At 42.6% G+C, this 18,179-nt stretch overlaps 1 protein-coding gene across 1 annotated transcript in view; it reads right to left on the bottom strand.

Annotated features, from left to right (window-relative positions):
* The window catches only part of ankmy2a (ankyrin repeat and MYND domain containing 2a), a 30,209-nt gene that overhangs the window by 9,606 nt on the left and 2,424 nt on the right, over positions 1 to 18,179 (bottom strand). Inside the window, exons 2-6 of the mRNA XM_062062720.1 lie at positions 17,913 to 17,977; positions 13,046 to 13,184; positions 12,869 to 12,967; positions 11,780 to 11,940; positions 6,567 to 6,781 (exon numbers count right to left, since the gene is read on the bottom strand). Of these exons, the coding sequence (XP_061918704.1) occupies positions 6,567 to 6,781; positions 11,780 to 11,940; positions 12,869 to 12,967; positions 13,046 to 13,184; positions 17,913 to 17,977 (679 nt within the window). The remainder of the gene's footprint in view (positions 1 to 6,566; positions 6,782 to 11,779; positions 11,941 to 12,868; positions 12,968 to 13,045; positions 13,185 to 17,912; positions 17,978 to 18,179) is intronic.

Raw genomic sequence — 18,179 nt, forward strand, 5'->3', positions numbered from 1 at the left:
AAATCCCGCCCGGCGATCCTGATTGGTTCATTATTTTTTGCTATCTGGAAGGAGTTTGCAATGCCTTCGAGCCCAGACCCTTGTGTGGAGCTCAGCGAACTACAGCGGTCTGGCGAGGGTCAGGTTACATTTTTAGCACACATCTTGAATATTTATTGCAGGTAGGGATGATCCTCGAAACCGGTTTTCCCGGTTGTTCGATAAGAAAAGAACCGAGTCCTCGGACTCGAATCCCTTTTTGAGAACCGGTATCCGTTATCGAGACCACTATAGTAAGGAAAAAGAGTTGGTTCTTTATTCGAATCCCTGGGAACAAATCCCGTCCCGACAAGAAATGCCCCGTGGTACATCACAAGAAATTACCTCACGTAGCTCAGTCATTAGGCGCAGATGGGGAAAGCAGGAAAAAAATGGACCGGAAAAAGCGCTCCAAGGCATGGCTTCATTTCACCAAAAAAAACGAGGAAGCGGCAATATGCACTTATTGCTAGGCTTCGCTCTTGTGTAAGCGGGGGAAGTACAACAAGCGTGTCGTGTCTTCGAAGCAGCGACAGAGACAACGAAGAACACCCCTCTTCTTCTGCCAGCTGCCCCTGTCCCAGCTACAGTGGCGGTGACGCCGGTGAGTAACTAACGTTAACTGTTGCCGGTTAATTTCCATATCTGCTCACTTGTAGTAATGTTACCTCTTATCTAAGCATAGTCAGCGGCTAACGGTAACGTTAACGTGAGCCTTTTTGTATGTGTCTGATAACGTTAACGTTATCTTGTAGCCTACACCACGACAAAGTTTGCAAGTCTGTCTAATAAACTAGTGCTTTCTTTATTACTTTAGTGTATTTGGAAAATGAACACACTTACAGTATAATACATCACAGTTTCATATCATTTCACTTTACAGGAGTAGGAAGAAGTAAAGCTTATTTAATCCTACTCCTTTCCCACTTCATAGCGTTTACAAATATATACATCATTTACTGACCTTTTTATAATAAAATATCTGTGAATTAGTATATCCATCCATTAATTTTCTACCGCTTGTCCCTTTTGGGGTCGCTGGAGCCTATCTCAGCTACAATCGGTCGGAAGGCAGGACAAGTCGCCACCTTGTCGCAGGGCTGAATTAGTATATACAACAGTTTTGTAATATGTAATTAATTAATTCAGTCATTATTAATATACTGAGATGAAGAATATCTTATTTTCAATAAGGTTGAAAGTATTTCTCATAATTCTTCTTCTTTGTACTTTGTAAGCACTATTCATTTGAACAACCTCTTAAACTGGATCATATCAGTACAATGTTTAACTTCTTTACTTAATCCATTCCATCATTTAATTCCACATCATTTTAGCTGTTTGCAATTTTACCAAATCATCAAACTTTAAAGTGTTTCTATGTTCTCTATATCCAACATTATGTATCAGTCTAATTAATTTTTTTTATAACACCGTTAACGAATGTAGCGCACACTTGTAGTTATATCCCCACATTCCTGCACAATAAATCAGATATGGTAATACTATAGTAGCGAGCAGTAGAGAATGTGAAGTGATTTGTTAAACCAAATATTGTGTGTTTTTTTCCATATACAACAACCTATCTGGACTCGATAAGAGAATCGATAAAGAATCGGTTCGATAAGAGGATTCGATAATAGGCTCAAACTCGATAATTTCTTATCAAACATCATCCCTAATTGCAGGGCTATTCAACTACATAATTAAGAGGGCCGCAGTTTCAAGTACCCAAGGTCTCCGGGTCCAGACATCAAAAATGTGTATGTTTCTGTAGAAAGTGCTCTGTGTTTACATGTGAACATTTTTTATTCAACAGCTTCAAGTCATTTCCAAACTCGTCAAGCTTAGAACAGCAGTATACTTACCTCCTTCACAATAAAGCGCTGTGCACAACATCTGGTCTGACTGCGCTAACAAAGTAAAGGTTTTAAAAAAAGTACCTTAAACAAGCATAATGTGCCTAAAGAGCTTGTTGATACATTTACACAATTGTTATACTTTGACTTAAAATACTGGTCAAAAATTGTCTAAAGATGTATAGCACTAATTCATTAAATGTTAATATAGACACAAAAAGCTTTATGTTGGTAAAAGTAAGTGTAAAAAGTAAAAAACTAAATTCTGAAAAATTCTAATAGACACACAGAATAGTTTTTTTATATTTCTATTATTTACATTTACTTTTGTTACTATTATTATTATTATTACTAATTTAGTTGAGTACCAAAGTTGAGTACTTTTAATACTTTTGTTTTCAAATAAATTAATAATCGCGTTATTAATCGTGATTTCAATATCAATCAAAATAATCGTGGTTGTTATTTTTGCCATAATCATCCAGCCCTATATTGACTAAAACTTTGAACTACAATGGTGGACTCGCGCAATGCACTTTGGGTAAATCGATGCCATATATGGCAGGGCTTTTCAACTACATAATAAAGAGGGCCACAGTTTTAAGAGCCCAAGGTCTCAGGGGCCGGACAACAACATTTCGATGTTTCTGGAGAAAGTGCCTCCCCAGGATGCTTTGTGCTATGTATAAACAAACTATTATGGGTTACATTTATGAAATCAATGAACGACTGCAGAGAAAATGAAATAACATTTCTGCATGCAACAAAACGTTTTTAAAGGCCTACTGAAACCCACTACTACCGACCACGCAGTCTGATAGTTTATATATCAATGATGAAATCTTAACATTGCAACACATGCCAATACAGCCGGGTTAACTTAAAAATTGCAATTTTATATTTCCCGCTAAACTTCCGGTTGAAAACGCTTTTGGATGATGACCTATGCGCGTGACGTAGCCAGTGAAACATACGTATCGGTACCCCATTGAAAACAATACAAAATAGCTCTGTTTTCATCTCATAATTCCACAGTATTCTGGACATCTGCGTTGGTGAATCTTTTGCAATTTGTTTAATGAACAATGGAGACTGCAAAGAAGAAAGTTGTAGGTGGGATCGGTGTATTAGCGGCTGGCTGTAGCAACACAAACAGGAGGACTTACTTGGATAGCAGACGCGCTAGCCGAAGCTAGCCGCCAACCGCACGGATGATTGGGTGAAGTCCTTCGTCGCGCCATCGATCGCTGGAACGCAGGTGAGCGCGGGTGTTGATGAGCAGATGAGGGCTGGCTGGCGTAGGTGGAGCGCTAATGTTTTTATCATAGGTCTGTGAGGTCCCGTTATACTAAGTTAGCTTCAATGGCGTCGTTAGCAACATCATTTTTAAGCTTTGCCAAGCTGGAAAGCATTAACCGTGTATTTACATGTCCCTGGTTTAATAGTATTTTTGATCTTCGGTCTATCCTTCCAGTCAGGGATTTATTTATTTTGTTTCTATATGCAGTTAAACACGATGCTATCACGTTAGCTCCGTAGTTAAGTTAGCTTCAATGGCGTCGTTAGCAACATCATTTTTAAGCTTCGCCAAGCTGGAAAGCATTAACCGTGTATTTACATGTCCCTGGTTTAATAGTATTGTTGATCTTCTGTCTATTCTTCCAGTCAGGGATTTATTTATTTTGTTTCTATATGCAGTTAAGCACGATGCTATCACGTTAGCTCCGTAGTTAAGTTAGCTTCAATGGCGTCGTTAGCAACATAATTTTTAAGCTTCGCCAAGCTGGAAAGCATTAACCGTGTATTTACATGTCCATGGTTTAATAGTATTGTTGATCTTCTGTCTGTCCTTCCAGTCAGGGATTTATTTATTTTGTTTCTATATGCAGTTAAGCACGATGCTATCACGCTAGCTCTGTAGCTAAAGTGTTTCGTCGATGTATTGTCGTGGAGATAAAAGTCACTGTGAATGTGAAGTGAAGTGAAGTGAATTACATTTATATAGCGCTTTTTCTCAAGTGACTCAAAGCGCTTTACATTGTGAAACCCAATATCTAAGTTACATTTAAACCAGTGTGGGTGGCACTGGGAGCATGTGGGTAAAGTGTCTTGCCCAAGGACACAACGGCAGTCACTAGGATGGCGGAAGCGGGGATCGAACCTGCAACCCTCAAGTTGCTGGTACGGCCGCTCTACCAACCGAGCTATACCGCCCCACGATGTCCATTTCGCGTTCTCGACTCTCATTTTCAAGAGGATATAGTATCCGAGGTGGTTTACAATACAAATCCGTGATCCACAATCGAAAAAGGAGAGAGTGTGGAATCCAATGAGCCCTTGTACCTAAGTTACGGTCAGAGCGAAAAAAGATATGTCTTGCACTGCATTCTAGTCCGTCACTCTAACGTTCCTCATCCACAAATCTTTCATCCTCGCTCAAATTAATGGGGTAATCGTCGCTTTCTCGGTCCGAATCGCTCTAGCTGCGTTGAAAACAATAGGAAAATATGAGGAGATGATCAACTGCCTACGTCACGCTACTTCCGGTAGGGGCAAGGCTTTTTTTTTATCAGAGACCAAAAGTTGTGAACTTTATCGTCGTTGTTCTATACTAAATCCTTTCAGCAAAAATATGGCAATATCGCGAAATGATCAAGTATGACTCATAGAATGGATCTGCTATCCCCGTTTAAATAAAACAATTTCATTTCAGTAGGCCTTTAACTCCCATGAATTGATTTACGTGGACCCCGACTTAAACAAGTTGAAAAACTTATTCGGGTGTTACCATTTAGTGGTCAATTGTACGGAATATGTACTGTGCAATCTACTAATAAAAGTTTCAATCAATCAATCAATCAAAAACTCAGAAAAGACGTCGGGTTGAAGGTTAAGTAAAATACTTAATGTCTATTTAAGTCCTCCTGGTAGTAATGAAAAAACAAAACGCCGAACTTAAATTATCCACTGGCAGAGAACCAAAAATGCCGTCCTCTCTCTCTGTGCCGTCATCCTTTTACTGGCGCCGTGCAGTCAGCTGCCAACCTGAATAATAAAATGTCTATTTCACCGAACAATTAAAAAATGTGAATATATGCAAAATTATAGGAAATTTAAATATTTATCATACTTGGTCAATGTGATTTCTGCTCCCGAACCGCAGCGCACAGCGTCTCCACATGAGGGCTGTATGACGTCACCTTTATCTTCACACAGGATTGTAAACTCTCATCTGTGAGGCGTGTGCGATGTTGGTGGGCGGGGTTTGGTGGTAGCGGGGGTGTGGGGGTGGGGGGGTGAATATTGTAGCCCGGAAGAGTTTGGGCTGCAAGGGATTCTGGGTATTTGTTCTGTTGTGTTTATGTTGTGTTACGGTGCTGATGTTCTCCCGAAATGTGTTTGTCATTCTTGTTTGGTGTGGGTTCACAGTGTGGCGCATATTTGTAACAGTGTTAAAGTTGTTTATATCGCTACCCTCAGTGTGACTTGTATGAGTGTTGATCAAGTATGCCTTGCAGTCACCAAAAAAAAAAAGTAATGCAAAAGCCGCATACAACATTTGACTGGGCCGGCACGCAGTTAGTACGGTGAAAAAGCGGACGCGACGACAGGTCGTAGAGGACGCTGAAGGCAGGGCCATCACAGCACGCCCTCAATATCGTTGTCCAGGTAAAAATCGAAGAATGGTTGCCCCGGGAGATTTTCGGGAGAGGCACTGAAATTCGGGAGTCTCCCGGAAAAATCGGGAGCGTTGGCAAGTATGCAGCTGAGGAGCCGCATCAGACTGATCAAAGAGCCGCATGCGGCTCCGGAGCCGCGGGTTGCCGACCCCTGAGTTAGACAGATAGTTAACAGCATGAAGAAACAGAAGCTAGGTTTTGTTAATGATTGATGTTCCTTCTTTTGTAAGACTGAAAATATAAACATTAAAAAAGTACAACATCCATTGTGTATTTTACATAAATAATGTCCATTGTGAACGTTACATAAATAAAATACAAGGTTTAGTGATAATACACACAGCAAACATTGCACACATGTGTTTTAACATGATTAAAATTAAGGTGTAACTTTATCACCCTCTGCTGGTCAAATTCAGTGCTACATGTATTTAAGTAATTTTGATCGCCAGAGTTAAACAGCCATTTCAAACCATTCTTACTTTGTTGCACAGTTGCTGTTAAAAGTCAGATTTTTTAGATTAATTTTGATTTTTTTTCAGGGTCGATAGTGCCATCTTCTTCTACTCACCCACTTCTGCTCCATTGTGACACATATTCTTTGCTGTTGCCCGCTGCGGGGGCGGGAGTACTTCATACATTAGCAACCTTGTTTAGAATGGTTTCATCAAGCCTATTTGGTTGTTGTTCGGCGGGCAAATTGAAAGCTTTGGCGGGCCAACTGTGGCCCACAGGCCGGCAGTTGAATAGTACTAATGTAATTAATTAATTTTAAATGAGATTTATTATCAGATTTTACACTAATTTATTTCAGCTTCTTTATTTATAAAATGTATTGGGAATAAGCGGTAGAAAATGGATGGATGGATGTATTGAAATACCCGCCCTGTCTTACGTCCTTTGAACGTTTGAACACACCCCTGGTGTAGAGCTTCAGCAGTGGGCTTTAACTATTGTGTTTGTATTGCCTCCCACTGTAATGGCGTCCGCACGGTCCCCGCCCACTCACCTCTTCATAAGGCCGTCCAGCTTGTCGTCGCGGTCCTTAAGGAAGGAGGCGCACTTGCCCAGCACGCAGCTGATGTAGTGCATCTTCATGGCAAGCACCTCGTTCATTTCCTGCTGCTTGATGCACTTCTCGCAGATGAGCTCCATTACGCGCCGACACTTGTCCAAAGCCTCCGGCTCGGCCAACAGCGGGTTCTCCTTCACCAGCATCACCATCTGCAAGAATTAGGGGACGAGGTTGTATTCCATCATGTGACTTTTGAACAGAAGTAAACCAGCAGGGCTACTGAGCATTAAACAGAGTGCGAAATATCTGAGTACGCTGGGGGCCTAGATCTTACCATTAAAAGCAGATATCGGCAAAAAAATCTAACTATGCAATAGAATTGATCCCTATACATTATCAAAAAAAGATTTGTCAAGCGATCCCAAGGATTATCAGTCAGTTGTGTTCCCAGGCATGTTGAACTGTCTGGTGCTCCAGACGTCATTCTACATGACAAAACAGATGGAAACTAGGAAAAGCAGGAAGTCTAAGACTTCTTCGTGTGTTTCTGGGTCAAGCTAATTGGTATCAAGACTCTCCCGGATAATGGGTGTATAGTTTTTGTTCGGTTAAGATTGCATTTCATGCTTTAACTTTGCGTCTACACCCATGTTAGTTTTATTGTTGTTGCACGCCCCGTTACGAGTATGCATGTTTTTTCCCGTCTTTATGTGCTGACAACTTTATTGATGATTGCTGCATTTGGTAGTAACTGAGCTCTTTTAAGTTTTGCTCACATTTGATTTCTTTTATTTAGACTCGCCATGTTGGTTCTTCACTAAACACTGGTAGCAAAAATGTGTTTTAAGAACTCCGAAACAAAAAAAGATACAGATAATATCAAGATAAAACTTAAATGGGAAATACTAAACGATAAAAGTATATCAAACAAACAAAGTGATCACTGCAAACTTGTGCATTCTTCGACGCTGATCCTTTGCTTTTCTTGTCGTTTTTCGCACTCTTTTGCCTGTCTTGATTACCTCTTGGGAAACTCTGAAGAAACTGTTATCCTTTTCGCAATTAGAACGGTTCCAACAGCATAAAACAACACAAACATAGCGCATTTTTCTTTGAGAAAGGCAAAATGGTGACAAAAGACGCTCGCTGGCCCACCACCGGACGTGACGACAAGTGAATACAACCTATTGTGTCTCTGTCATCGCCATGGTGACCCTGAAGTTAGTCCATGATTAATGTTTGCAAATAACTAATAGTAAATAGCATCATAACTCTGCTTTTTAACCCACATTATACGCCCCTCTTTAGCTAGTCTTTTTCAGAAAAAGCATCTTGGGACGAATATTGCGGCTTTTTCTTTTTTTATTCCATCCATCCATCCTCTTCCGCTTATCCGAGGTTGGGTCGCGAGGGCAGCAGCCCAAGCAGGGAAGCCCAGACTTCTCTCTCCCCAGCCACTTCGTCCAGCTCCTCCCGGGGGATCCCATTGCGTTCCCAGGCCAGCCGGGAGAGATAGTCTTTCCAACGTGTCCTGGGTCTTCTCCGTGGCCTTCTACCGGTCGGACGTGCCCGAAACCCCTCCCTAGGGAGGCGTTCGGGTGGCATCCTGACCAGATGCCCGAACCACCTCATTTGGCTCCTCTCGATGTGGAGGAGCAGCGGCTTTACTTTGAGCGCCTCCCGGATGACAGAGCTTCTCACCCTATCTCTAAGGGAGAGCCCCGCCACCCAGCGGAGGAAACTCATTTCGGCCGTTTGTACCCGTGATCTTGTCCTTTCGGTCATAACCCAAAGCTCATGACCATAGGTGAGGATGGGAACGTAGCTCGACCGGTAAATTGAGAGCTTTGCCTTCCGGCTCAGCTCCTTCTTCACCACAACGGATCGATACAGCATCCGCATTACTGAAGACACCGCATCGATCCGCCTGTCGATCTCACGATCCACTCTTCCCTCACTCGTGAACAAGACTCAGAGGTACTTGAACTCCTCCACTTGGGGCAAGATCTCCTCCCCAACCCGGAGATGGCACTCCACCCTTTTCCTGGGCGAGAACCATGGACTCGGACTTGGAGGTGCTGATTCCCATCCCAGTCGCTTCACACTCGGCTGCGAACCGATACAGTGAGAGCTGAAGATCTTGGCCAGGTGAAGCCATCAGTACCACATCATCTGCAAATAGCAGAGACCTAATCCTGCAGCCACCAAACCAGATACCCTCAACGCCCTGACTGCGCCTAGAAATTCTGTCCATAATAGTTATGAACAGAATCGGTGACAAAGGGCAGCCTTGGTGGAGTCCAACCCTCACTGGGAACGGGTCCGACTTACTGCCGGCAATGCGGACCAAGCTCTGACACTGATTATACCGCCACAATAAGACAGTCCGTTACCCCATACTCTCTGAGCACTCCCCACAGGACTTCCCGGGGTACACGGTCGAATGTCTTCTCCAAGTCCACAAAGCACATGTAGACTGGTTGGGCAAACTCCCATGCACCCTCAAGGACCCTGCCGAGAGTATAGAGCTGGTCCACAGTTCCACGACCAGGACGAAAACCACACTGTTCCTCCTGAATCCGAAGTTCGACTATCCGGCGTAGCCTCTTCTCCAGTACACCTGAATAGACCTTACCGGGAATGCTGAGGAGTGTGATCCCACGATAGTGGGAACACACCCTCCGGTTCCCCTTCTTAAAGAAAGGAAACACCACCCCGGTCTGCCAATCCAGAGGTACCGCCCCCGATGTCCACGCAATGTTGCAGAGTCTTGTCAACCAAGACAGCCCCACAGCATCCAGAGCCTTAAGGAACTCCGGGCGGGTCTCATCCACCCCCGGGGCCTTGCCACCGAGGAACTTTTTAACTACCTCGGCAACCTCAGCCCCAGAAATAGGAGAGCCCACCACAGATTCCCCAGGCACTGCTTCCTCATAGGAAGACATGCTGGTAGGATTGAGGAGGTCTTCAAAGTATTCCCTCCACCGATCCACAACATCTGCAGTCGAGGTCAGCAGAACACCATCCCCACCATACACGGTGTTGACATTGCACTGCTTCCCCTTCCTAAGGCGGCGGATGGTGGTCCAGAATCGCTTCGAAGCCGTCCGGAAGTCGTTTTCCATGGCTTCCCCGAACTCCTCCCATGTTCGAGTTTTTGCCTCCGCGACCGCTGAAGCCGCACGCCGCTTGGCCTGTCGGTACCTGTCTGCTGCCTCCGGAGTCCTATGAGCCAAAAGAGCCCGATAGGACTCTTTCTTCAGCTTGACGGCATCCCTCACCGCTGGTGTCCACCAGCGGGTTCTAGGATTACCGCCACGACAGGCACCAACCACATCACGGCCACAGCTCCAATCGGCCGCCTCAACAATAGGAGGTACGGAACATCGTCCACTCGGACTCAATGTCCAGCGCCTCCCTCGTGACATGTTCAAAGTTCTTCCGGAGGTGGGAATTGAAACTCTCTCTGACAGGAGACTCTGCCAGGCGTTCCCAGCAGACCCTCACAATGCGTTTGGGCCTGCCAGGTCTGTTCGGCATCCTCCCCCACCATCGCAGCCAACTCACCACCAGGTGGTGATCAGTAGAAAGCTCCGCCCCTCTCTTCACCCGAGTGTCCAAAACATGAGACCGCAAATCCCATGACACAACTACAAAGTCGATCATGGAACTGCGGCCTAGGGTGTCCTAGTGCCAAGTGCACATATGGACATCCTTATGCTTGAACATGGTGTTTGTTATTGACAATCTGTGACGAGCACAAAAGTCCAATAACAAAACACCACTCGGGTTCAGATCCGGGCGGCCATTCTTCCCAATCACGCCTCTCCAGGTTTCACTGTTGCTGCCAACATGAGCGTTGAAGTCCCCCAGTAGAACGAGGGAATCACCCGGGGGAGCACTCTCCAGTACTCCCTCGAGTGAATTCAAAAAGGGTGGGTACTCTGAGCTGCCGTTTGGCACGTAAGCGCAAACAACAGTCAGGACCCGTCCCCCAACCCAAAGGCGGAGGGAAGCTACCCTTTTGTCCACTGGGTTGAACTCCAACATGCAGGCTTGGAGCCGGGGGGCAACAAGAATTGCCACCCCAGCCCGTCGCCTCTCAATGCCGGCAACGCCAGAGTGGAAGAGAGTCCAGCCCCTCTCGAGAGAACAGGTTCCAGAGCCCTTGCTGTGCGTCGAAGTGAGTCCAACTATATCTAGACGAAACTTCTCCACCTCGCGCACCAGCTCAGGCTCCTTCCCCCCCAGCGAAGTGACGTTTTTTTATTGAAAAACATAAAGCAAGTATTGCCCATCTCACCAAAAAGCGACAATAGAGAGTTCATTTGTATTTCTAAACCTAATTTGCGCTGCTTTTCATGTTTTTTGCCTCACATTTTTTCTCACCTACAACTGCATAAAAACATGCGACATGTCCAATTATGCAATCCTCTGTCCCAGATAGATTGCAGTCCTGTGGGAAACACTGCTTTGTTATATTGGGACTTATAGTGTTTGCACAAACACACTAAAATGTGTCCATCCATCCATTTTTCTTCCTCTTATCCGAGGTCGGGTCGCGGGGGCAGCAGCCTAAGCCGAGAAGCACAGACTTCTCTCTCCCCAGGCACTTCGTCCAGCTCCTCACGGGGGATCCCGAGGAGTTCCCAGGCCAGCCGGGAGACATAGTCTTCCCAACGTGTCCTGGGTCTTCCCCGTGGCCTCCTGCCGGTCGGACGTGCCCTAAACACCTCCCTAGGGAGGCGTTCAGGTGGCATCCTGAGCAGATGCCCGAACCACCTCATCTGGCTCCTCTCGATGTGGAGGAGCAGCGGCTTTACTTTGAGCTCCTCCCGGATGACAGAGCTTCTCACTCTATCTCTACGGGAGGGACCCGCCACCCGGCGTAGGAAACTCATTTTGGCTGCTTGTACCCGTGATCTTGTCCTTTCGGTCATAACCCAAAGCTCATGACCATAGGTGAGCATGGGAACGTAGATCGACCGGTAAATTGAGAGCTTTGCCTTCCGGCTCAGCTCCTTCTTCACCACAACGGATCGATACAGCGTCCGCATGACTGAAAATGTGTCTTGATGTTTATTTTCAGCCTTGATGTTATAACATGCAAGTTTGAGGTTTATTTTTAATTTAAACATTTCAATTTAATTGCTACAGCAGTGTAATGCATTTCCACCTTTCAGCTTATTTGGGGGATTTTTTTTTACCTTGACTGGGTTGAGGTTGGTGCTCATGATGACCTTGTGCAGGGGTCCTGCCAGTTTGTGTGGCAACTTGGGTTCTTTCTCCAAACCCTGAACTTTGGTGTAGTAGTCGAGTCGGGTGCGGGAGAAGAAGTTGTTGATGACAGTGACGCAGTCGTGTTGCCCTAAACAATTTTAATTAAAAAGTTTAAGAAAAGATGACACTGTTTCAAAAATTTTATTTAAAGTTCAAGTGATTACGTTCTTTTTAGAGGGGAACAACTGGTTGGCCAGCAACTACATGGCAAAATGGGAAGAAAACTAATTTAGAAGATGAACAGAATGGCTTGTTGCTACTTGTTGCGAGGCAGAATTCATAGGGTTCAAGCGTAACTGCCCCTTAGACTTGTTAAAACAGTGGCACATGGACATCCAATATAATTTTTTGATTTCACACCAGGTCAATATTACAACTATGCATCGTAATTAGTGCTGTGTATTAAATATAAAGACAAAATCGGCTTCCTCTGGTGCAGTCCTTCTCAGATAAGGGGCAGGCCCGATGCAATGCCTGAGAGGGTACGTGTGACCCTGGGGAACATGCTTTATCAGTATCGTGCAATATCATGCTTCACACCATGCTTTCAAAAGCAGTGCACTACAACATGTACTAATTGTAGACATTAATCTTGACTTATTTTTTGATTAAAAAAAAAAAAAAATCTGCAGAAATTTTTTTAATTAATTTTTGTTTTGTAGGTTAATGTTTTGTATATTTTGGGCTCCTGAGTTAACATTGCTGATTAATTTGTATTTATTATTATTCATTGAGTTAGTTATAACATTTAAATTTTATTTTTCAGAATCAAATGGTGCAACTTGGTCAAAAAATGCTTTTAACAAAGATTATGTAGTTGATGCACTTTAAATATTTTCTGTAAGAGACAAAAATCTATGTCAATAAAGTTATTAAAGTTAGTAATTGCTTTATATATTTTTTTTACAGATTTCTTTAATGTTAAGGATATAATATTATGCAGAGGTGTACTTATAACAATTCTATAGAGAAATGACACTGTAGTCAACCAATGCATGTGTGTGTGTGCGGTGCACCAACAAACGCTGCCATCTGCGCAGCGGTTCTTCCTACAGAGTTGACCACGTCCGTTTCCGCCCCGGCGTCTAACATCATCCACGTGATGTCCGTCTTCCCTGCCATAGCACAAAGGGAGCGGAGGTTTGAGTGACAAAAGCGATGTGAAATTTGCGTTTGCAGAGTCGACAACGCACCCGACAGGCCAGCGAACATGAGCGCCGTGTAGCCGTGCTCGTGTTGGTTGCAGTTGACGTCGGCGCCGTGTTGCAGCAGCAACTTGCACATGTCTGCTTTGCCTTTGTAGGCAGCGTGCATGAGCAGCGTCATGCCGTACTGCAAGTAGACAGATTATGCATTTCAACAAGTTTGAGTCATAAGGACCTTTTCCACCATAGGAACTTTCTCAGGAACTTCCCCACTTACCCGGGTAAATAAAGTTCCCCCTCTGTTTCCACCATAAACTACCCGAGTAGATTTAGTTCTTCAGGAAGCTTTTGGAGTTCCTCCTAGCTAGGTGGGACTTTTCCAAGCGACCATGAACTTTTTCAGGGGCAGGCTGTGCTGTCAAACGCTGATTGGCTGAACACAGTTGGGGGCGTTCCTAAAATGTATCTTCCAAACACACGACCGCCATTGTAATGTACGCTGCGACTTGTTTATTTCTTATTTCTTGTGTATTTCTATTACAACAAACTTGACAACGGAGAGAAAGAAGAACGAAAGTAGCTTTCGAAATGCAGGAAATTTTGTTCTGAAGATCGCTGATAAGTGAAACTATTTTGCAGTGTTTTTACTCAGCCGTAGTCTTTATACTATATGCAGTTTACTGTTGTTCATTATTTTTACAAACTTCATTTTGTCACGAGAAGTTACGATAAACGAATGGACTCTTTTAAATGTATTTACTAGGGGTGTAACGGTACATGTATTTGTATTGAACCGTTTCGGTACGGGGGTTTCGGTTCGGTTCGGAGGTGTACCGAACGAGTTTCCCCACGAACATATTAAGTAGCCGCCTAAGCTAAAGTCTTAACAAGCTGCTCCGCTTCTTCTGCCTCTGTCTCTGTCAGTACTCTACACAGCACCCGGCATTGTCCCACAACAGATGGTTGTGTGGGTAACAGAGCGGTAACAGCCAATCAGCAGTGCATATTCAGAGCGCATGTCGTCAGTGCTTCTGCGGTGGGGTTAGCAGATAGGTGTTTAGCAGGTAAGCATCAGGCAGCGGACTCTCCCCAAATTATAATAGTCAACTACTAGTAACATCACTATGAGCCCGTTGACATTCTAGAAACAAAAGGGCAGCTCAGCTCGCTCGCAATCATGGTTTGAGATGAAGGATAATTAGCTCATTTTGCGGTGTGTGTGTGTGTGTGTGTGTTACGGACAGCAAAGCCCTGTCTGTCTGTTATTTCACTTTACCTTTTTCTGTGTTGATTGAGCTGTGTTGAAGCAGCAAAAAAGGACATTATGTTAAATGAAGAGTTTCTGTCTCTGATAGTTGATATAATAATGTAAGTGCATCATTAAGCCTACATGAACTCCATGGTGTTCAGGGATGAATAGTCTCTCCTATTGCTATTGTACTATTTTTTCAGCTATAGTTACATTAATCATTAGTAATGGAGCAGCCTAGTTTTGAATGACAGCGTCCCTGCTATCACATGTTGATAAAAATATAACATGTGATAGCTTTACATGGACTGGCACCTCAGTGTATCTCGGACTTCATCCACATTTACACTTGTGCGCGCACTCTGAGGTCCGAGAGCCAGCTCCAGCTCGTGGTGCCCAGGACGAGACCTGAAACCAGGGGAGACAGGGCCTTCTCTGTGGTCGGCCCTAAGCTCTGGAACACTCTGCCCCTCCATGTTCAAACTGCTTCCACAGTGGAGTGTTTTAAGTCTCGTCTTAAGACCCACTTTTATTCTTTGGCTTTTAACACTACGTGAGTTGTGTGGTCTTCTGTCCTCTGTTGTCCTCTGTGTTTTTTATAAATTTTGATTTCTATTTTACTGTTTTAATTGGTTTTACCCTTTAAAATAGTTTTTAATCATATTTATTTTTTATATATTGTTTTTATATTGGTTTTCTATTCATTTATTTTTTGTTTTTATTCAGTCATTGGTGGAGCATAATATTGTTTGTAATATTGTTTTTAACATGGCTGTGCAGCACTTTGGAAACATTCTTGTTGTGTAAATGTGCTATATAAATAAAGTGGATTGGATTGGATTGGATTTACATAATAAAAATCAACTACAGACTTCCCAAATGCTGTAATAAATTAAGCATGATGAGTTGACTTGAAACTGTTTAATGATGCACTTTTTATATGTAGAAGAAAAGTTTTGTCATTTTATTTAATCTGAGCAACAACTTGAGGCAGTTTAATGTTAATTAACGTGGGCAGAATTATTATAGTGTTCCCAATTATATTGTTTATATTGTATATATGTTATAGACATAATATAATATATCTGTATATAAATTATTCTGTACACATATGTATATATTCGTATATATGTTAGATTTTTTTTATAGCTATATCAGTCTATTTATACCTGCATTGTCCTTTCCATCCTTACACTTTCCATCATTGTAACTGAGCTACTGTGTTGAACAATTTCCCTTGTGGATCATTAAAGTTTGTCTAAGTCTAAGTCTAATGTAAAAAGGATAAAGCCATTGTTTACAAATTAGTTAAATAAATAACCAAAAAATTTATATTTTGTTGTTTTCTTACTGTACCGAAAATGAACCGAACCGTGACCTCTAAACCGAGGTACGTACCGAACCGAAATGTTTGTGTACCGTTACACCCCTGGTATTTATAAAAGAAAGGGCATCTCTTTCCTCCTTCAAAACCGCAATAAAAGTTCACCTCCAGGCAGCTACAACCCTAAACTAACACCCTCCCCGGATTGCTAATAATCAAATGTAAACAATCAAATGCAGATACTTTTTCTTATGCCTTCTAATCTATCTCTCTCTCTCTCTATGTCCACTACTTGCTGTCCATATCCTACCCCCCCCCCCTCCACACCCCTGATTGTAAATAATGTAAATAATTCAATGTGATTATCTTGTGTGATGACTGTATTATGATGATAGTATATATGATAGTATATATCTGTATCATGAATCAATTTAAGTGGACCCCGACTTAAACAAGTTGAAAAACTTATTCGGGTGTTACCATTTAGTGGTCAATTGTACGGAATATGTACTTCACTGTGCAACCTACTAATAAAAGTCTCAATCAATCAAATTTACAGAAGAGTATGAAGCCGGACTCAAAGCGGAGACATCAGCTGCTTACTACTCTGACTTCATTGAATAAATGTGAAATTATGGAGGTAGTACACGAGGGGAATGAAATTAAAAAACATCATATATTAACTATTACATGTTGTAAAAGTAGTCAGTGACACTCCATTTGTGTAGTTATTAGCCTCAATCCGAGTGAACAGAATGCTAATGGTAGTAACAAGCTAACGCTAAAGTCGATGTGTTTGGGTTTTCGGCGTGAGATAAACACTGATATTTATTATTTATATATTGTTATTTACAGCTGAAATGGACCAAAAGGAATCGCCTGACCCTCATGAATTCATCATTTACTGAGAGGACGACTTTCTGTATTCTGCATGTCCAACAGAACATTGCGAACAAAAGCTTGACTTTTTCTGAACATTTCGGTGCACTTTATTTTTTAAATCATATTGTTTTGTATAGGACTGCTTTGTATTTCAATTATTTACTTTTTAGTAAAAGAACTGTGACCTAATATTGTCTGACTGTTTACATGATATCAGTATAGAAATATAGTAAACCACTCCTCCATACGTCATCAGCCTGATTTGTATAAACTACCCTGAACTATGAAATGCGGTGGAAACACAAACCAGACACTTCTACAGGAACCTATAGATCCATGAACCAAAAGTTCCTGAAAGGGCCTATAATGAAATATTACTTTACATAAAAGGTCAGAGATTGTGCTGATTACCACATTTCTTTGCTATGAATCCTGCATGGGGTCTCCAAACTTTTTGACTCGGACGCACAAATACACACACGACGACCCTTTTTTTGTGTGTCAGCGAGCACTGATTGTAACGTATCAACGATCATTTTGTACAAAACAAAAGATACAGGATTTACAATATTGTTAGGAAATGATCAGACACACTTTAGTTTGTTAAAGCATTAATTAAAACACGCTGTAGCTAACAGACTGAAAAACACATTAACACTCCCATCACTACAATAAGTGTAAACAATAAAACATTAAGACTCTTGGGATAATATAATAAGAATATGTGAACCAATCTTACCTTGTTTACTTCACTGGTGACCTCGTTAAAGTGTTGTTATCAATCAGAAACATCAAACACAGCTAAAATATGCCAAACATGTGGAAGTGTGAATAAAGTATTCTGCATTTTACCCACAATGCTTTTTAGAGGATTTAGATGAGTGTAGTTTTGAAGTGTATAGTGCGTGGACATTTTTATAATATCCACGTAGTATAGTGGGCAGGTTGTGTGTTGTGTACCACATGTTTTAACTTTCTTTCTTGGTTTTTAATTATTTACCCCATGGGAGGGAAAGGTTCTCTGAATTGGTACATATATTGCTTCTAAGCACAAGAGGTTTTGGTGTAACATTCAAGGTCATTGTCTGACAGTATTGACATTATCCATTAAATGGCAGCACATTTGCAATAACTCAACTTTAATGTTATCGAAAATTAACTTGAAAATTCAGATTGTGGACGCTGGCGGGCCGCACTTTCCCCACGGGCCTGAGCTTGGAGACCCCTGAGCTTTAAGGTCAAGCACTAACAACTTGACAAAACATCCGTTTCAGACACATGACTGACATGTGAGCTTAGAGGCCCTAGCAAAACAAAGACAAGAGGACATGAGGGTCCTCTTCTGAGGAGAAGCCAACGTCTTCCCATCAGGCATGCGGCGTTCATAAAGAAACAGATGTCCAAGACTCATGCACGTTTGTCCTCCACAAGGCATTGAAGTAATTTCAATGTTTTATTACCTCATCCAAACAGTTGACTCTGACATCTTTGCAGCCCAGCAGTCTTGAGGCCTCTTGGACATTTCCTGGGAAAAACAAACAAGCCCATTTGAGTAGGAGGAGCGTGGTTATAGACCTGCTCTGTGTGCGTTCGTGCGTGCGCGTACCTCTGTTGTGAATTGGCGCTGGAGAAATAAAACTGACTAGACATTGACTTAATGAATCCACTAACACCATAACAACATGCAATAACCAGCAAGTTTTAAAGGGCAACTGCACTTTTTATTT

The sequence above is a fragment of the Entelurus aequoreus genome, linkage group LG11 (genome assembly GCF_033978785.1).
Source record: "Entelurus aequoreus isolate RoL-2023_Sb linkage group LG11, RoL_Eaeq_v1.1, whole genome shotgun sequence".
Lineage (NCBI taxonomy): Eukaryota > Metazoa > Chordata > Actinopteri > Syngnathiformes > Syngnathidae > Entelurus > Entelurus aequoreus.